The sequence below is a fragment of the Sus scrofa genome, chromosome 3, assembly GCF_054392235.1.
Source record: "Sus scrofa isolate SSC_HxYL_T2T_F1_AM1 chromosome 3, Sscrofa_HxYL_maternal_Yorkshire_Landrace_v2.0, whole genome shotgun sequence".
NCBI classification, from domain to species: domain Eukaryota; kingdom Metazoa; phylum Chordata; class Mammalia; order Artiodactyla; family Suidae; genus Sus; species Sus scrofa.
In genome coordinates, this window is record NC_139385.1 from 9,424,582 (window position 1) to 9,445,135 (window position 20,554).

Genomic DNA, 20,554 nt, shown 5'->3' on the forward strand with positions numbered 1-20,554 from the left:
AAGTGCCCCACTGGTGCCTAGCAGGTGGATTATAAGTGCCTTCCAGGCAGCAGAAATAAAAATAAAGGCCCCGTTGACGCCAGAAGAACACTTACTGTGTCTCCGTTTTGTGCTGAATGAATGCCGGAGGCAAAGGCCACGCCAGTGAATTCCATGTCTGACGTTTCCGATTTTAGGTTCAATCCCAGTTTTTTTGCAAGTGAATCTTTTGGCGGATAGCACATTGAATTGGCTGCAGGACCCCTCCTAACTGCCCAGAAGCTGTTCTCCTGCTGTTCGTACCATAACCAGGAGTGCGGTGGCCTCCTGGCTGGCTGGCCTGCTGGCCCAGGATGGGTCCAGCAACTGGGTCACCCGCTGTGCTGCTGGGGAAAGGCAGAACCGCTGAGAGCAGAAACCTGGGGTTTTCCTGTCCTCAGACCAACACCTGCTGAGCCCTGACTTTCTCCTGAGCATCCTCCATCAGCAAAGGAGGACTGTGATGGAAAGTGGTCCCCTCCGAAGAGGGCATCCTCCTAGAGAGGCCACCCCCTCGGAGGACCTTCCTCATTGGAAGGACTGTCACTGGATCTCACAGTCTTGGGCCTGAGTTCTCTCTGCTCACTGACCAGGCTGAGACCTGGGCGCATCACCCCTCCTCTCTGAGCTCTGCTTTCTGCTTCCGTGACTCTCCACAAACGTACTCTGTGAGGGCTGGGCGCTTTCTGGGTGTATCAGGTATAAAATTTATTGGCGACTCGAGGCCTTTGGTTCCTTCCCACTCGCTGCCGCCTCCAAGCAGGTGCTGGGCGATTTTCCCAGGCTCCTCCCCGCGCCGCCACGTGTATCTCTTCCAGTCGGATCAGGGAATGAAAAACCCTTCAAGTGTCACACAGGCCTGGGCAGTGAGCAAATCCCAGGGAGCTCATGGCCACTCCCACCGACCCCGGTGGGTCTGCATGATCCTCCCTTAGCGCCGCAGAAAAAAGCGCTGTCCAGCCAGCCGCGGGGGCCCAGGGAGCTGACTCCCTGGGAGCCGGGCGACCTGCCCCGAGCCTCCGTGAGGCCTGGAAGGTGCTCGTCTGTCTAGATGGGGGTGACGTGTGTTTCTCTCTCGTGCAGACCCCGTACCAGCTCTGGACCTCGGGCAGCAGCTCCAACTCAAGGTACAGCGCCTACACGACATCGAAACGGAGAACCAGAAACTTAGGGAAACGCTGGACGAATACAACAAAGAGTTTGCTGAAGTGAAAAATCAAGGTTGGTGGAAGATGCGTTCGTTCTTGGCTTTTTCTCTTCTTCTCTTTCTTTCTTCTTCCTTTTTTTAAGGTGCCTCTCCCGTACTGTTGGGACTAGCTCTCACTGTCACCTACATCATAAAGTCTGGGCGGGGCGAGACTCAGGGTCATTAAGAGATAATAATAATGCTTAGCTATTGAGAAGGAAACCTCTCCCGCTGCCCGATCACTACACCTGTTTTTACGGCCCTCCCGACAGACGGATCAGGACTCTTTTAAAATTCTTCCTGAATCATCATGTGATAGGATCTGTCTTTTAAAAGACTGATTGATGCGTTGCCTGCGGGTGACACCTGTCACAGAGCCAGCTTATGATCAAAGGGTCACAGCCAGTAAGTCACTTAATAATTGCTGCCGATACATTAAGGCCTGAGACGCAGCCTCCACGTCCCCACGCTTAAGCACCTCAGTGTCCTTGTCAGCGTCACCCGTTCATTACGCCTTTAACGAAGGAAAACAAAACCGCCTCTTGGTGTGGTTGTCCAGACATCACCGAGGAGCGAAGGCAAAGACTGCCTGGCTTTTCCTGTCAGGGGAGAACAAAGGAATCGCTCCCACACCTCAAATCCACACGTGTCCGGGTCGGGAGCCCCGTGACTGCCTGTCTTGGAGAAAAATCGCAGCCCCGTCTGACAGCCGTGGCAGGTCCTTAGCCAAGTCCAGGCAGAAGTGGGGCGGTTTGTTTTTGTTTGGGGGTGTGGGTGAGGAAGGTGACAGAAAGGAGAGCACATGGCTTGGGGGCATCCCCTGAGGGCCCGAGAAGGAATTGCTTGATAAAGATTCTAGAAAGCATCTTTGAGTTTTGAGACCTTCAGACGTGGGCCGGCGAAGAGGGACTGTCCGCACACAGGACCCAACTTGGGCTTGAGGGCACCAGTCCTGAGGCCTCTTCCCTCCTTGAGGATGCCCCCTTGTCCTGGCCCTCAGGGAGCACCGAGCCTGTGGGACTCCAGCGACAGTGTGGTCCTGCTGGGGAGCAAGGTGGGACCCTCAGTTTGACTGGGTTTCGCGGGGAGGACGTGATCGCCCTCCCCCTCCCGCCTCATCCGTGTCCCGGGGGGCCAGCTGCCCAGCCAGGGGCCGCAGCTGAGCATGGGGCCGCCTCCCCGCCAAGGCCTCGCCCGACAGGCATTTTTTTACTGAAAGGTAGAGCCCAGGACTCGAGAGCAGGGGCTCCAGAGGCAGGCAGACCGGGCCGGGCCCCTCGGCTGCCACCACTCCGCTGTGCAGCCCAGAGCAGGAGGTCTCAGGTTGCGGAAGCCTCGTTTTCTTGGATGAGGGGGTTCTCCTCCTGACCCGGTCGGATTAAATGAGGTGCGGGCCGGGTACCCAGCGCTGTTCCCGACCCTCAGTAAGCAGCTGCTGCTCCAACAGGGCACTGCTGGGTTTTTTCCAGAAATTGCCCTCCCCCCAATCCTTTTCTTTATTTATTGGTATCTTTACAGATACCAACTGCCAGAAAAATGCCACTTTTCTCTCTTCGCTCCCCAGTATAAAAATGATTTTAATTTGGAAGGGCCGGTGTGCACGTCACTTGTTTTAATCATCACAGCTGTAGTGGGGATGGATAAAATGCTGAAACGGGGCAGGGGTTTCTTCATCATGTGCTCTAATCCCCCCCTTTAAAGATGAGTAAAGGGGGGGCAGGCACAGCCAGTTGGCACACAGCTCTCAGTGCCCCCTGACCCGCCGCCCACCTTCCTCAGGTGCTCACAGAGGGGTCTGGCTGGGACATGCCCAGGGCAGTGTCCCCACCCTGGGCCCAGGCACCGGAGGAGGGCCAGAGGCTCCAGGACAGATGAGCCCTTGGCTCACTGACCAGCCCATGCAGAATGGGGTAGGGGGGCAAAGAGGTCCCATCAGACAGAGTGGGAACCCCCAGGGAGGGGACCCCAAACTCCCATGGTAAGGCACACAGATGGGTCACAGTGAGAAGCCCATTGGAATGAGCGCTGGGGTCCAGGGGCTGGCCAGGGGGTTCCCGACCATCGTTAAAGGCAGAAACGCTGCGTGCTTGTGGCATAGACCATCGCCCAGAAAGAACGTCTCCAGAGGTGACCTGTCACGGGGTCCACCGTGAAAGTGTTCCCTCGTGGCCAGCTTTGGCCCTGTGACCCTCTGTGTGTCACTAACCCTGTGTCACAGAGCATTTCTTCCAGGCCCTGCACAACCCCTTCTTCCCTGAACGCCCTGCCAGGGTCATGGCCTTAATTCCCTCTCTGCTCCTCCTAGGTGAGCTCTCTGGTTCCACTGAATGAAAAGGGCCACTGTCTGTCTTAACTAAAGAGCGCTTAGCTTTTCTCCACTAAGCCATGTGGGTATGAGCGCCTGGCTGACGTGCACCCGCCTTCGCAGCATGTCTGTGCAGCGCAGGGAGCAGAAACGGGCGTGCGCTCCAGCCCGAAGGAACCAGGGCAGCCAGTCCAGGCACTCTTGGGGCAGAGTCCTGGCAACCAGTGGTGCGTGAGCCTGGAGCCCCATTGTCACAACCCCATGGAGGCCTCACCCTGCACAGGCTGGCCTCAGCATCCCTGTTCATTCATGCTGAGCCCTTCCTTGAGCACCCACCCATCTCAGGGGCTGGGACCCCCAGGGAAACTCAGCCTCACCTTCTACCACATGGATCTGGGCCCCGCAGCTTGGGCGCCCCGAGAGCTCCCGTCTCCTCGGAGCTGAGACCACGGTTGCTGCCAGGGCAGCAGCCTGCATCATAGGGTGGGGTGGGGTGTATCTCTGAGGGGGAAAGGGGAGAGCAGTCCTGCCCCAGAGCCACCCACAGGTCTGAGTTAGGACCCTGCTCTGTTCATTGCATCTGCTCTTGTAGTCCCTCTTTGGGTCATGGAAGCTGTAAACATGAACTCCGTGGTAATGGTGGGGCCTGGGTTTTCCAGGGACAGCCCTGCCCCAGAGGGCCCCTGGGTCCTGAGGACCAGTCACTGCAGGGCTTCTTCACACACCCCTGCTACCCACGCCCCTTGCGCCCACCCTCCCTGAGACGCGGCTCCGCAGGGCCCCACGTCATCGGCTGTGCACACATAGCCCAGATCCACCAGGCTCTGGCCTGGGTGGAGGGGGCTGTTGGCACCCAAGCTCCAGGACTGGTCCCTTCCGCCCGAGGAGGTGTGCGCCCTGTCCCTACAGCCCACAGCCGGGGGTGTCTGTAGGCTTCTTCTAAACTGCAAATTCTGAGCTGTTTTCTTTGTAAAAAAGTACTTAAACCCACACGGAATCGTTATTAATCTTCCCTCGGTAGAGGACTAATTTAGGACTCATCAATAAGATGATATTATATTTTACCATTGATTTCCCCCCTCCTTTTTCTTAAGTTGTATTAGAGAGACATAGTTCTTCTGCCCAGCAAAATCCATTGATTCTCCTCAACCTAAATGTTTAAAGTTCAATTTAACATTTAGGGAGTAAAAGGTCTCCGAAGGGACTCGTAACCATTGATTTTGTGCCAGAGTTGAAAAAGCTAAAGTTTGAAACACACCGATCCTCCTAAGTTAGAAAGCCCAGTATATACAGCCACATGGAACCACGCTTCTCTTACTGGAGGTTTTTTTTTCCCCCTTCTGCAGAGGTTACGATAAAAGCACTTAAAGAGAAAATCCGAGAATATGAACAGACTCTGAAGAACCAAGCAGAGACCATAGCTCTCGAAAAGGAACAAAAGTTACAAAATGATTTTGCGGAAAAAGAGAGGTGAGCACGCGTTGAGGCATGCACGCCCTGACGTACTGACACAGCGCACGCGCCGGCGCAGTGTTCACACCCAGACGTACTGACGTAGCACACGCTCTGACGCACTGACGTAGCGTTCACGCACTGACGTACGGATGTAGCGTTCTACTTGCGCACTTGGCATCACGACACAGGTTTCTGAAATGGACCTGCGAAATGAATGAGCCCAGGCTGGAAACCAAAATCCTAGGGGCTCTGAGGCAGTTTTTTGTTTTCTTGTTTTCTTTTCTGCTTTGGCTGCCGCACAGCATGTGGAGTTCCCGGGCCAGGGAGCAGATCTGAGCCGCAGGTGCGGTAACACCAGATCCTTAACCCCCTGTGCCAGGCCGGGGATCAAACCTGCATCCCAGCACTCCCAAAACGCCAACTAAGTCACAATTTTGTTTGAAAAACAAAGCGTCCTTTGTTCTGTGATTTGTGAGATGACCTTGAGTGAAATGTGCCCGTCTTTTCCCTTTGGTGGATGGTGTCAGGTGGTTCAAGGGCGTGTCAGTCAGGGCCGCGTGGGCCTGGGGTTCGAGCACAAAACCTGTGTGGTTGGCAGAGAGCTTGTGATGGGCCGGGGGGAAGGCAAGACCGTCTTCTGCGAGTCCTTTCTGAGGAGCCCTGGGCGATGCCCAGCTCCTGCTTACCTTCTTAAGTGAATTTTTATATTTCACATCTCACACACACATAATATCTTGTTTTTGTTTTTGATTTTACTTTTTGTCTTTTGCCTCTTTTCATTACCTCACAGTGCTTCATACATCAAGGAGTTGGTATCAGTAAACTATGTTAGTGCATCAGCCAGGTGCCCTGAGTTGTTAGGTTCCGACAGCCCGCTGCACCCAAACCTTATCACAATTTGTGACGATTTAATAAAAGGTTTCTAGTAAAAACCATAAGGACTCTTGAACTTTCCAATTCAAATTGCATAAGTCAGTTTTCTCAGGACTCCGCTGAAGGCAAGTTTTAAAATTTTAACCGCGTCGGGAAGAAATGTGTGAGTCCATTAAGGAGAGGCACTAAATGTCTGGTTGCAGGGGAGAGGCAGGCCTGGTGATGGGGTTGTGAGGTTGTTTCCTGCTGACTCGGAGTGCGGCTGCTTAGGCTTCTAGGAGGTGGGCTCCGTGGGGCTCGCGGGCACCAGCAAGGCCTCTCTGGGGCACCCTAAAGCTGGCTTTGCCGAGAAAAGAATGTGCGCCCTCCCTCTCACCCCCACAACGTTCCATGGCCAGGCCCTCTAGAAACGTTGTCTCACTGGGTGCCCAGGACAGACCTGAAGAGTAGCCGATCCCATTTTAAAGATGGAGAGGCCAGGCCTCAGAGTAGGCACCTGCCCATACCTTCCCAGACAAGCGCCCAGAGGCGGGGACAGAGCGTGACCCACCACCGCACCCTGGCCTCCCTTTGCGCTCAGGCTTGGCCTTCCAGCATCCTTGCTGCAGGACCAAAGCCAGTCCCTCAGAGGCCAGCCCAGCTCTGCAGGGAACACCGCACCCAAGCTTCTGGGAGAACAGGGCTGGGCACAGCCCCCAGGAAGGAGGGGAGCGAGAGAGTCAGGGCTCTGAGGATGAGTGGGCTCCTACCCAGCAGATATGGAACTGGCCCTGAATCCATGTCCTAGGAAAGCACTCTGTGCCCAAGAGATGACTGACCACGTTCTTGATCCCTGGGGGGAGGGGCGAATGGAAGCGTCAAAAGGCCCTGCCAGCAAGAGGTGGGTACGTGCAAGAGGCCATCCTTAAATGGGACATTATGCAGCCCTTAAAATAATAGTGATGTCAAGTTTGTCATAACACCCAAAATGTATCTGACATCGTATGCAGGACACACAGTTATATACGCAATGATTACATCTGCATAGCGCCAATTCACGCATTACAGGAGTGCGGAAATACATTCATATGGGGAGTTCCCGTCGTGGCGCAGCAGTTAACGAATCCGACTAGGAACCATGAGGTTGCAGGTTTGATCCCTGGCCTCGCTCCGTGGGTTAAGGATCCGGCGTTGCCGTGAGCTGTGGTGTAGGTTGCAGACGCAGCTCGGATCCCGTGTTGCTGTGGCTCTGGTGTAGGCTGGTGGCTACAGCTCTGATTAGACCCCTAGCCTGGGAACCTCCATATGCCACAGGAAGCAGACCTAGAAAGGGCAAAAGGACAAAAAAAAAAAAAAAATTCACATGGGAATTTAATATTTCTAAGTTGACTTTTTCAAATTAGGTAAAAGGGATAGTTATATTAAATGATGCAAAAAACTAACCACTGAGGGCAGGGAGTAAAGCTAGATTTTTTACCTCTTCACAACAAAAAAATTGAAATGGATTTAGGATTTAAATATTAATAATTAAGTCATGTACATATGGGAAAAAATGTAGACAAATATTTTGTTTTTAGGTTTGTTTTTTGTTTTTCGGTTTGTTTTCTGCTCTTTCGGGCCACGTCACATGGAGGTTCCCAGCCTAGGGGTGGAATCACCGGCCTACACCACAGCCACAGCCGTGTGGGATCCGAGCCACATCTGCAATCTACACCACAGCTCACAGCAACTCCGGATCCTTAACCTGCTGATCGAGGCCAGGGATCCCCTCACAGTTACTAGATTCGTTTCCGCTGAGCCACGATGGGAACTCCTGTTTTTAGTAATTTTGGAATGGGGAGCTCCTTCTAGGCCTAAAAGAAACATCACATGAATATGACCGCCTAAAATGTAACACCGACTTTTAAAAACAAGTAGCAGTGAACAACATTTTTCAACCATCAAGAACCTGGGAAGAAATCTTTGCACCACATAAGAAAAAAGGGCTAATTTTCTTTATAAACAAAGAGCTCTTACAAATTAGTAAGAAAAAGACCAGTGTTACCAAAAAATGGGCAAAGGAGATGAGCAGAGAGTTCATACAAAGAGCTGCTCAGCTTCGCGCAGCAATAAAATTCAGTTTCATTTTACCCAGTGTTGGCACGGTAGACGCTCTCAAACGCTGTTGGCAAGAGTTTAAATTGGGTTTTCGTTGGAAAGTTTCTCAATATCTATCAAACAAAACAAACAGAAATTGCCTGTGCCCTTTGATCATCGTAATCCCTCTGTTAGAATTTTATCCAGCAGATTCACTCTCAGAATTATGTAATTGAAGTTCCCATCATGGCTCAGCGGAAACACTCCCCGCTAGCATCCATGAGGCCGCAGGTTCGATCCCTGGCCTCGCTCCGTGGGTTGAGGATCCGGCATTGCTGTGAGCTGACATGGCTTGGATCTGGCGTTGCCGTGGCTGTGGTGTAGACCGGCAGCTACAACTCCGATCAGACCCCTAGCCTGGGAACCTCCATATGCCACGAGTGCAGCCCTAAAAAGACCAAAAAAAAAAAAAAAAAGAAAGAAAGAAAAGAAAAGGAATTATGCAACAATACCTACATAATGGCCACTGTGGAGTTGTTTAGTGGGAAGAAATGGTCTGCCGTCTGCATGTCGTAGAGGCTTGGTTAAGTCAGTTATTTAATAAGAGTCAGGAAGAACAGTGTACACTGGTATAGAATGTTCCCGAAGCCCAGAGCTGCTGAAGAGGCTAGAGTGTGCTCTGACCCCTTTCATATTAAAAGAAAGGGCCCGGGAGTGTTGCACTGTCCCATCTGAGTCTTACATTACACTACAGTGTATTACATTGCATTTCCGTACACACAGGAAGATGCTGGAAAGCTGCGGAGGAACGCGATCTGACGTGTGGCAATAGCCCCAAGGAAGAGACGGGCGTTTTAGCTGCCATGCTTTTAGAATATTTGTGGTGTTTGTTTTTGTTTGTTTTTAAACTCAGAGCACTTAATAGTTTTGTAAGTGAAATTCATGAAAATGTGAGCAATACTTTTCCATGGATGATGGAAATTTGGGTTTGTGTGTGTGTGTGTGTGTGTGTGTGTGTGTGTGTGTGTGTGTTTTCTCACCACACATGTGGCATATGGAAGTCCCAGGCCAGGGATGGAATCCAGGCCACAGCTGCAACAATGCCAGATCCTTAACCCACTGTGCTGGGCTGTGGATCAAACCCGTGCTGCCTCAGAGACAACCCCGGATCCTAACCCACTGCACTACCGCAGAAACTCCATGACCATTTTTTTTTTTTTTTTTTTGGTCCTTTCAGGGCCACTCCCACGACATATGGAGGTTCCCAGGCTAGGGGTCGAGTCGGAACTGCAGCTGCCGGCCTACACCACGACCACAGCAATGGGGAATCCAAGCTGCATCTGCCACCTACACCACAGCTCAGAGCAACACCCATTGAGAAAGGCCAGGGTTTGACCCTGAGTCTTCATGTATACCAGTCAGATCCTTAACCTGCTGAACCACAACGGGAACTCCCCAGGACATCTTAAACCGTCCTTCCTCCTTTTCTGTGGTCCCAGGTTTCTTCTTGTGAGAGCATGTGTTATATTCATATGATGTAAAAATAATAAACTTATTTTTAGAGATTTTTCTGCAGATGAAGAGGAAGGAATGCCATTTATTGACCAGGGAATTCATTTGGAGATCATGGGAAATACAAATACGTGGAATGTGGCTGAAAACAATCCGAATGTTCCCATTAGGTATTAGAGTGGCGTTTGCATTCCATTCCAACAGAAGCAGAACAGCTGTCACATCTCCTTAGTACACCCTTTATTTCAACACCTTCCTTCACTGTGTCAGCAAAATGTAAATGTGTCCTTCTTCTTGGGCTCCCTTCAGAAAACAATGAGTGTGTGATGATGATTTTCCTTTTTTTTTTTTTTTTTAAATATCTGGCATTTCAAGAACAAGCTGCATTTAGGATAACCTACATCAGTTGCCTTACGTCCAGTCCCACGGGATCCCACTTCCCCTCATGTGATGTGAGGGCGCAGAGGCCAGCGTGAAAGATCCGGGCTCATGGCATTATGAGTGGTACCCAGCCGTGCACCTGCCGTCAGCTCCGTGGGTCCCAGCTCATCGCTGTGGCTCCCACACGCAGGATGTTTTGAGTTGGGAAACAAGATGACGAGTCCAGCTTTTTCCTCTTCCTTTTCAGAAAGCTACAAGAGACCCAAATGTCCACCACCTCAAAGCTGGAAGAAGCCGAGCATAAAGTTCAGACTCTGCAAACAGGTGTGCCCTTCTGCCTGTTAGTCCAGCCGCCGCAGGCAAGGCTGACGTGGGCGGGTTTGCTCCATCTCCCAGTCCCCCCTGGGTCCCCTCTTGACACCTGTCGCTCTGGAGTTGGGGGGCGCCCCAGCATGCCTCGGAGCCCCCCCCCCCCAGCTTCCCTCTTCCCCACCTCGACTGCATGAGTCACCCCCACTGAGTCAGTCGTGTCGAGGTGGGAGGCTCTGAGTCCCATTTGCATCACTGCCACACGCCTTCCTTTCTTCCTGCTCTCTTCCCAACAAACCCGTCGAAATCACCAGACTGTCAAGGGCTGACATCTCTTTTGGAGGAATAATGGGCGGGAGGGGGAACCTTATTTCTACCCTGTGAAGTTAAGGAGAACAGTAATAGCAGACCTTTAAAACTTGAAAGATACCAAAAAAAGGTTACCCCGAAGTTTTCATCACGTCTTTAAACTTTTTTTTGCCTCTTTGCTTTTTTGTGTGCTGAAAGGGAGACGGCACTGTGCATTTAATTTAAATGGGGGGGGTGGAGACATTAGCAGACATCAGAATCCAAGTCTGAATAAAACACAGATGACAGAATGGGGGAAAATAATCACAGTGAATTCACAGACAAACACTGTCCCAAAAAACATCGGGATCACCTCCCAGTCAATGAAGATAGATAACCAGTCCAGGAGAACGAGGGCGTAAGGGTAGGAACAGGCAGTTTGCAGAGGAAATGCACGCAGCCGACACACGTATGAAAAAATGTGAGTTGGAACAGGCAGGTAAATGCTAATTATACCAGTGAAAAATTGTTTTGCCTGTCAGGCTGTCAAAAAAAAAAATTCGCATTGATAATACCCACTGTTGGTGCGAGGACAGGAAAATAGCCCCAGTCTTCATATTGATGGGAGTGCAAACCGCCTCTTGGGAGGCCTGCTGGGCGGCATTTATCCAAAGCTGGACTGTCTGAGCTCCTTACCCAGCGCCTCCCCTTCTAGGTACCCTGAAGGTGCCAGGCATGCGGCAAGCCCTGTAGGACGGCTAGATGGTCATTGTCGTGGCCACTGTCCCAGCATGGAGCAATTTCCATGCTCCTGCTAAGGGAGAGTGGCTAACCTCAGAAGGTATTTGTATCACCCTATTTCTATGGGGTGAAAAAAATACTTGCATATATAATATACTTCCATATATATATGCAAATATGTACAGACCTATCTTTGAGTCGTAAAATGTATTTAAAAGCAGGAAATCTACACACTGAACTAGGAGCAGTGGTTATCTTGGAAAAGGTAGCCCGGATGAGGCGAGGGGGCCGGGGAAGGGATTTCTCTGTTCCATTCGGTGGAAACGTTTGTGACCGTTGCCCCCTTTGAAGTGAGAATATTTTATGCGTATACTTTTGCCTTCGGATTTAATTTGAACAATTAGTTCTTATCTGCTGGTTTTATGTCCTCTGCCTTTCAGCCCTGGAAAAAACTCGAACAGAATTATTTGACCTGAAAACCAAATATGATGAAGAAATTACTGCCAAGTAAGTCTCGGCCTGGCACCCTCCGTCTGCCCGCATTTGCTCAGGTGTCACCAATTTTGCTCATCCGCAAAAGATCCCCCCCCCCCCCCGCCCTGCTGTCGCTTGGCTTTGCGAAGCAGCACATGGTTGAGAAGGTGCTCAGCCTCTGAGCTGCTGCGAGGAGGAGGGGGTCGATCCCGTGACTCGCTTGCATCTGTTTGAACCCCAAGATGTGCCAGGGAGCTCTATCTGATGCCTCAGAACCATCCTTCTAGCTGAACCTTTGTTCCTTAATGATCGGGAAGCCTGGTCCCCACTGTGCCTTTTTCTAAGAAAGCTTGGGGACGTCAGCTTAGAGGAGATGGGCTACTTGGGATGTCGTGGGCAGCCTGGTCTGTGCCAGTCACATCACCTCTTACCTGTGCCTGGCCTTCATCCGCACACACGTCTCTTTGTTCAGATCGCACCCCATAGTGCTGGGCGTCCGTGTGCAGACACACACACACACACACAAAGGGAGCCTGCGTCTTTGGGCAAGTGCATCACTCAAGGCTCTGGGCAGAAGTCGCCATCCGGTCCCGGCGCCCTGCCGCCAGCCCACCCTCCACGCAGACCTCCAGGAAGGAACAGCAGCAGACTGTTCCCCGGCAATGCCAGGCTGGAGTGTCACCAGCTTTTCCCTGTCCTGGGAGGTTCCTCCCACTCCCCCCCCCCATGGAAACCCATGTCCCTGCTCCCTCCCCAATAGCTGTGCCTCGGGCTCCCAATTCCAGTAAGAAGCGCCTTGGGGGGGGGGCTCTGGTTTGCCCGCCCTCCTACCCAGCTCCTGCTCCGTGGAGGCCCTGGTACTTGGCATCACTCTGTCCCATCACCCTGACCCATGCCTGTGAGGTTGCTTCTGGGCCAGCTGCTCTCAGGGCACAGGTGGGCAGCGGGGGGGTAGGGGGGGCTGACCTTTGCTGTGGGTGCTTCAGCAGCTCAAGAACCTGTGAACCTAGCTACCCAGGCCTGGTGGTCAGAACCAATTTTGCTCATGAGCACAGCCCTTCTGTTCAGAGACTAAACTGTCGCTGTCAGTCTCGGTGACTCCGGCTGACTCCCTGACATATGTAAGCCCACTGGAACCCAGCAGGCCATATGTACCAGACTTCAGGTGGTACATAATGAGCAGGTGCTAAGGTACCGGAACCGCTAAAATGATTGTGGGAAGGCTCGCAGTTCTGGCATTAACCCCTTTGACCTCGGGCATCACTGTCGATGGGCTGGCAAGCGTGCGTCTCTGCCCCCCTCCACCCTCGAACCCAAAGCCTGAGAGTTCCTCACCCCCAAATGTGCCCTCCGAGGTACCACACCAACTGCTGTCACCTTGGTGCTCCTCCGTGTCCACGTCCATGTCTGGCCCCTCTCCTGCCTGCCTCTCAGCCTTGTTTTTCAGTTATCTCTGCCTGGACTTTATTCTACTATGTAGGTTGTCTTTCTTGGTAAGTTCGATTTTTAAAAATTATAATATTTCTAATCTGAGACCTAGCTCCGGCCTTAGTTTGTAGCATTTCTTTTCTGAAATGGTTTGATCTGAAGATGATGTGCTAATTCCTGATACATTCACGCTTAGCCACATCATCTTACTTGCTGACAAACGGCATGGTGACTTTGGTGGTGATGTGTTGAATTATTTCACTCATTTTGTTAATTCATTTGTGTGAAACCACAACTCTTTCTAGAAGGCGTAGATAAATCTTGCGTATCTACAGTCAACCAAAGTTTGCTTTATTAGTCACTTCAAAAAAAACTCTCCCCCTGACATGTATCATGTGAAAGGAGACCAGGGGGACCCCGGGCTGGTGGCAGTCACGTGTGAGGGCCGCTGTCCTCACTGTGCTTTTGTCTTTCCCAGTTTCTGCAGTGGCCCTGGGTTACTTTTATAATCCACAAAGCATATAGTGTCGTTTTCTTAAAGTAATGATTAAAAAACACACCAGGAAAAAAAAAAACTTTTGTGCAGCCAATCTCTAAATCCATGGTTTTCAGAGTTCCCGTTGTGGCTCAGTGGTTAATGAACCAGACTAGCACCCATGAGGACGCAGGTCAACCCCTGGCCTTGCTCAGTGGATTAAGGGTCCAGTGTTGCCGTGAGCTGTGGTGTAGGTTACAGACACGGCTCGGATCCCGTGTTGCTATGGCTGTGGTGTAGGCTGGAAGCTGTAGCTCCGATTCGACCCCTAGCTTGGGAACCTCCATATGACATGGTTGCGGCCCTAAAAAGACAAAAAAAAAAAAAAAAAAACCCACGGTTTTCAAACTGAGTCACAATCGTGAATTCAGCTTAGTGGGTGGCGACTGGCTGGTTGGATGATAAATAGAATATAAAACGGAACAGAATAGAATGGAAAGGGTCATGGCTCCCGGCCCATAGTAAAGTTAGGTATTGATTTGTGATGCTTTTGTGTAGATTATGTGTATAATCTAAGAATGCAGAGTTATTGGGCTACAATGTAAAGTGAAGTTCTTCTGTGGCTCTCAGTCAAAAACCATTTTGAAAGCCGCTGCTCGGTGATTGTCACCAAAGCTCAGCTTCCAGAAGCTGGGGTCTCCGGCCGCGCTCCCCGCGTGCACACCGGGGAGGTGCACCTGTTCCTGGTGACACGAGGTGTCTGCTGAACCAATTGGGAACTGGCAGTCAGGAATGTTACCTGTCACATGAAGGCTCCGTCCTGGGCTCTGGTTCAGAGTCACAACTTCATATTTCCTTCTTGAGCTTCTAAAAACCCACACGGAAAATCTGCATCCGTGTAACTGGTTTGCTTTAGGGGTTGAGGAAGCAGCGCCACGGAGAACAGCCGTCTTGGGGGGACTCCGTCTTCCCCGCCTGCTCGCAGGTGTCTGGCTCCTCCAGGGAGGGGCGTGGCGGCCAGGGAGTGACCGGGAGGCAGAAGGAAGGAAGAAGGACCATCGCCCCATCCCTACTCTCTCCTGGCCTTGCTGTGCCCGGGGCTCAGGGGAAGCTCGGGGTGACGCCTGTCTCTCAGCAGAACAATGAAGAGCTCAGTCACCTGCTCCCAGGTGACCCTGCTTTCTGGGGGGCAGAGGGTGTCGTGATGAAGGGGTGGTTTCTTGTCCTCAGTTACTGCTTATACATGCAGGGGCCCCAGACTGCTCCTGAGCGGCTGGCTCCGTTGTTTGCCAGGTAAGATGGTTAAGACTTGGGGCATCTGAATCAGCAAGCCACCCAAAGGAGCCCCAGAGACCTGTCCTGCTGCAGCCAGGGCACGCGCAGGGGGCTGCAGCGGGGGGCGGGGGGGCCTCAGTGAAAAAACATCTCTAGACTCTTTCTCGTCGTATCAGAGTATCCTAAGGCCAAAAAGATTTTTTTTCTTCCTCAAAATCTCACTACTTGCTCATTTTCATTGAACTAAAGTAAATGGAAAATAGAATCAAAAAGCATGGGGTGAGTTCCCATCATGGCTCAGTGATAACGAATCCGCCTAATAGCCAAGAGGACGCAGGTTCAGTTCCTGGCCTCGCTCAGTGGGTTAAGGATCCGGCATTGTCGTGAGCTGTGGTGTAGGTCATAGATGCAGCTCAGATCCTGCGTTGCTGTGGCTGTGGCGCAGGCTGGCAGCCGTAACTCCAGTCAACCCCTAGTCTGGGAACTTCCATGTGCCTCAGAAGCAGCCCTAAAAAGATACACCCCCCCAAAAAAAACAAAAAAGCATGGGGGCCCATTGTTCCGATTCATGAGAGTGCCTTGCTTCTGGACCTCAGTGTTGTCACACACAGCTGGGTGCTCCTGGGGTGTGTCCCCTCCTGTGATCCCAGCAGGAAACCCTCACCTCCTCCAGTGATGAGGGAGGCAGGTGTGGCATGTACGTGGGCACAGGGAATGTGAGCCTGACGGGCACAACTCAGAGATCACAGATCCACTTGTTAGCTCTGCCGACGTTCCCAGAGGCCGCCTTTGGGGAGGCTCGGGGAGGAAAGCCGTCGCAATGCAGCATGGTCACTGCTGCGATAGAGGGGTTGTCCGCCAGCACAGCACAGGGTCCCCACAGAAGACAGATGGGCCACTCCAGCCGGGATGGTCAGAAAAGGGGAGGAGGGAGGCCGGGGGTGGGGGCTGGGCCTTACCACGCCTCTATTTGGAGGGGCCACCTGGAGAGGACCTGTGGCCTTTGGGAGGGGGCAGGAATCCAGGGCAGCACTGCCACCCCTGCCTTGCCCTCCTCCCTCCGCCTGGGCTCCCCTCGGCCATGGGAGGGGGGCGTTGGGGGGGGGTGGCGGGCCTCCAGCCAAAGGAAAGGACTGTCAAGGAAGCCATCCCAAAGGGGGTGACATGTGACCTGAGGCTGGGAGGCGGGCCCAGGTGAGGTGGAGCAAGGCTCAGACCGGACGAGCAGCCCCGGGCCAAGCACGTACTGAAAGTGGTCCCCGAGCCGCAAAAAATGGAGAGAACGGCCTGAGATAATCATTGCTACTTTCTTTTAACTTAGGAGACAGTTGCTTCGGCCTTGGCGAGCCCACGTGAGGCTTCCCCCTCAGCCTTCCCCTCCGCTTGTATCTTCCAGGAAAGGTTTGTCTCTCTACCTCGGGCTTCAGGCCCGACCTACGTGTGTTGCATTAGACGAGACACCTCTTCGTTGATGTAGGGATATAAGCCCGCCGGGGGCAAATCTTTTCACAGACGGCCTCAAAACATTTCAAAACCGTGTGTTTTCTCTCTTCCAAGGAGGGCGTCTTAAACATTTCTTAAGGAAACACGCAGAAGGGCTGGGGGGCCTCATGGAACATGGGCTTTGAGTGATCACCGGGCCCGCCGCTCGCCCTCTGTGTCCTTGGCTCTGCTGCTCAACCCCCGCGTCTCTCTTTGCTCGCCCGTCCCGTGGGCATAGCAGCCAGGGCCCTGGCTGCCCGTGCAGGGTAACGAGGACGTGTGTGTGCAGCCCCCAGCACGGCGACAGCCCGGGTCGCTGTCACTCATCGCAGTCAGCTCTTCTGTTGTCGAGGAGAGACTTGTCCCTGACAGGCCTGCACGGGGCGTCGTGGTGTGTGTGCGCTTCTGAGTTTCTCCGGCCTTGGGCAAGATGGACCTGAGCGGCCGGGTCTCCCCCCGGAGGTCGCTGGGAGGTGTCCCCGGGTGACTACCCCTGGACCCCACTTGGGACGCGGTTGGGAGCCCCCGCTTACTGGGCGCAGCCGTCGGCCCGCGTCAGCTGGGCCTGCACGGCCGGCTGTGACGGGGCAGCAGCAGCAAAGTTTTCCATGTGGAGGCTTGAAGCGCAGTGTAATTAGCCTTTATGTGCAGAACAAGGACCCATTGATGAACACAGCTGGTCTTTGTTTTGTCCTGTCGTTGCGAGTGGGAGGTAAAGGCTGCTTCTTCATGTTTATTAATGCAGGATTCCTTAGACAAATGGCAAGCACAGTTTAATATTTGTTGGAACATGGGGGGGGGCTTGCCAAAACAGTTGTTGTGTAAGGACTGCAGGGTTTCGGATTATGACTGTTTCTGGGTTAAATAAATGAATTCTCTCTGCTTTTTTTTTTTTTTTTTTTTAAGTTAAAAAAGTACCCTCTTCCTCAGATGCTCACGTCTTCCCCCTCCTCTTAGCAAGTAAAGATGGAGCTCCCCAGCTGACGTTAACTTGGACATGCGAGCAAAATCGAGGGAGCTGGATTTTAAGATTGAAGGGGTTCCCCCCGCCCCGCACGGCCTTGGAGGTGAGCAGACATCTTCCGGCCTCCGGGAGAGAGGCCTGGACGGCTCCCGCTGCCCCCGGCTCCAAGCCCGGCCCGCGCAGCTGTCCGCTTGTGGTTGAGCTTAGGTCAGCGCTGCCCATGCGGGAGGAATGTGGCCCTCGCGGCCGAGCGACCAGCCTTCTGGGCGAAAGTGCAGGAATTCCCATTTTTGCTCAAGTCCGCGGCCACCAGGTTGCAAAAGGAGCTTCAGTTGTAACACACAGTCAGCTTGTTACATTCCTCTTAACTCGTGGGCTGAGGCTCTGAGCCTCCGATGAAAGAAAATATTGAATTGCGCTGAAATGCTGCATTTTTTTATAGCTAATGTTAGTCTTTGGAGAATTTGCACCTCCCAAACCCTTCCTGCCAGTAACATTCATATTTCTTAAGGTTACTCATACCATATTCCTTGCCTGTGTGCTTTTTTAAATAGAACCACATTGTAGGCACATGTCCTCACATAGGCCCTTACAAAAGAGACATGTAAGAGGAACTTCCCTTGGCTTCCTTTTAGAGTGGTTTCTTTCTATCACACATACAAAACCAGTGTTTTATCACAACATACAGTACACTCTGAGAAGGCGGAAAACTTTCCCGGGCGAGCTTGGCTTAGGGCTGTGTCCACTTGTTGAGGGGAGCCTGCACCCCTCCCCGCCCTGGGCAGAGATGGAACTGTGTGTCCCAGCAGGGCACGGAGGACTTAAGCAAGCTTCGAAAGTGGGAGGATGCCAGTGAGAAATGCAGCCAGTGTTCCCGGGGTGGGGGGACCCCTGGGGGGGCAGGGACCCAAATGGTCCACGCAGCCGGATGGCTCTGGGCCGTGTCACGGCGCTTTCCTGCGTGATATGTTGTTTGCTCTTTCCCGCAGTCCTGGAGGAAGTGTCTGCCCTGCTCGTTGCACAAAGAAACAGCCCTGGGAACAGAGTTTGGTCCCAAATGCAGTCCTTTGGACTCAAAGTCCGGTGCGCTCTGCGCCCTCCCACCGTGGCCTGGGACATCTCTCCCCTCCTAAGAGAGCTGTGTTACCTGCGTGCGGGCACGCCCGGTCCCGGGCCTTCCTAAAGGGTTGCAGGGCTTCTCTCTCTCTCCATGAGCCCCCCTGTATCTACCCTCGCAGACGGATTTCTCTTTTATTTATTTTTTTTGCTGTTCCACAGCCACAACTCAGGAAGCTGGGCCAGGTAGGGCCCAGTACGCAGAATCCCCCCCCCCGCTTAGACAAATGTTACTTCTCCCCCTGATGGAGCTTGAAAGGACCAACCTCAGGGGCCTGAAATGGAGTCTCTCCGCTGTACCTTTAAGAGTGTAACATTTTCTGTTTCCTGGCTTTTTGATGAGTCATCAATTTCCAGTACGGGTTGCTGTAATTATCCTGGTTAGATTAATTTCCCTAAAAATAGAGAAGCAGTTACTTTGATGGTTTCGAGGGGATGGACTTGAATAAAGAAACTACTGTCCCTTAAACCTTAGAGAGTGATCAGACTTGCCAGGAATAACTGATGCCTTTTTTCCCCCCTGTACTTATCTGCAAAAGAGTGTGTGCATTTTCTAGAATTCCTGGGATTTTCCATCTCTGTACAAGCGTTTTGCTTCACACCTAACATGGGATGCCTGGGGGAGGCCTAAAGAGCTTTCCTTGATTTCTGCACTGACTGCATCTGTTTTGACTTCTCCAGCCCGGATCTGGAACTCTCCCAGTTTGGGGAGCTGCGCAGAAAGAAGGGCATGGCTTCATAGTTTCAAACCCAGGTAGAAATTCTTCTGAGCGCCAGAGTCTTCACCTGTTCCGTGGACTCCAGGCAGTTCTAGAAGTTGCGAGGCACCCCATAGAATTGGCAATCTCCTCCGCCGCCCTTTAGCTGGTCTTCAAACGCTGCATCGGTGTTCCTGCCATGGCACAGTGGGTTAAGAATCTGATTGCAGTAGCTCAGGTCTCTGTAGCGGTGTGGGTTTGAAACCCAGCCACACCCAACGGGTTAAGGGATCCTGTGTTGACACAGCTGTGGCTCAGGTTCAGTCCCTGACCCAGGAAGTTCCGTATGCCGTGAATGTGGCCATAAAAATGAATAAATAGGAGTTCCCGTCATGGCGCAGTGGTTAACGAATCCGACTAGGAACCATGAGGTTGCGGGTTCGGTCCCTGCCCTTGCTCAGTGGGTTGACGATCCGGCGTTGCCGTGAGCTGTGGTGTAGGTTGCAGACGCGGCTCGGATCCCGCGTTGCTGTGGCTCTGGCGTAGGCCGGTGGCTACAGCTCCGATTGGACCCCTAGCCTGGGAACCTCCATATGCCGCGAGAGCGGCCCAAGAAATAGCAAAAAGACAAAAAGAACTAGGTGAATGTGAAAAAAATAAAAAAAAAAAATGAATAAATAACGCAGGCATCATTTCAGGTGCTAGAACTACAGAGCAAGGAGGGTGGGGGGAGCTACTCTTGAGATGTGCACACAACTCACCCAGCCTGTACACAGAAACACACACCCCAAACGCATTACGTGTAGCTGCCCCGTGTGCATGTGTGTATAAACGTGGTTATGAGCGGAGAGAGAGGGCTCGCATCCATCCAGCGTCCTGGGAGAGGACAGTGGAGAGAAGAGCCTTCTTCATAGGTGGTCACCTGCGTTTGGCACGCTTTTTTAAAAATTCTGGTTGTTTAGAGATCGTTGACGTTTTTCTGATGCACCGTGAGGGGCAGTGTCAGGGAACTCCCAGTTTGAAGCTAACGGAAAGGGAACTGCTGGGAAAAAACATCCATTTGTAGACGATTCTAGCACATCTAGTAACCTGCAGGGTGGCCATGGTCACGGGGCACCTTCCTGTTTGTGGGACCCGAGGAAGGCTCCGGGAGCGTCCCCAGACCGCACAGACTTGGCAGGTGTCACCCGACCTACCCCAGAGAAGGGCCCTCATCTTGGACCCCGCACACCACGTGGCTGTTGGCATCCTCCGCCCCCGAGGCTTCTGTTGAATCCCTCAATCCGCCTGTGCCTTCGCTGGGGCTGTGGGCCGGAGGCACGCAGAGGGACGGCCTCGCGGTCCTCAGCCAGCAGCCTGACCAGCAAGGCTGTTGTCTCCAAGAGAGCCAACCAAGGAAGCTGCTGGTGTCTAGGAAGCAAGCAGGAGCCACCCAAACCTTCCAAGTGCTTTGCAAAGGATTAGAACCAGGGCGCAATCCGGCATGTTCACACTGCCTTCCACGCGCAGAGGAATTCCT

General features: G+C 52.6%; 1 protein-coding gene across 16 annotated transcripts in view; it reads left to right on the plus strand.

Annotated features, from left to right (window-relative positions):
• The window catches only part of CUX1 (cut like homeobox 1), a 352,709-nt gene that overhangs the window by 211,150 nt on the left and 121,005 nt on the right, over positions 1-20,554 (plus strand). For all 16 annotated transcript variants that reach the window (XM_021086269.2, XM_021086270.2, XM_021086267.2 and 13 more), the window contains exons 5-8: positions 1,102-1,239; positions 4,856-4,979; positions 10,033-10,109; positions 11,564-11,630. In XM_021086269.2, the coding sequence (XP_020941928.2) occupies positions 1,102-1,239; positions 4,856-4,979; positions 10,033-10,109; positions 11,564-11,630 (406 nt within the window). The remainder of the gene's footprint in view (positions 1-1,101; positions 1,240-4,855; positions 4,980-10,032; positions 10,110-11,563; positions 11,631-20,554) is intronic.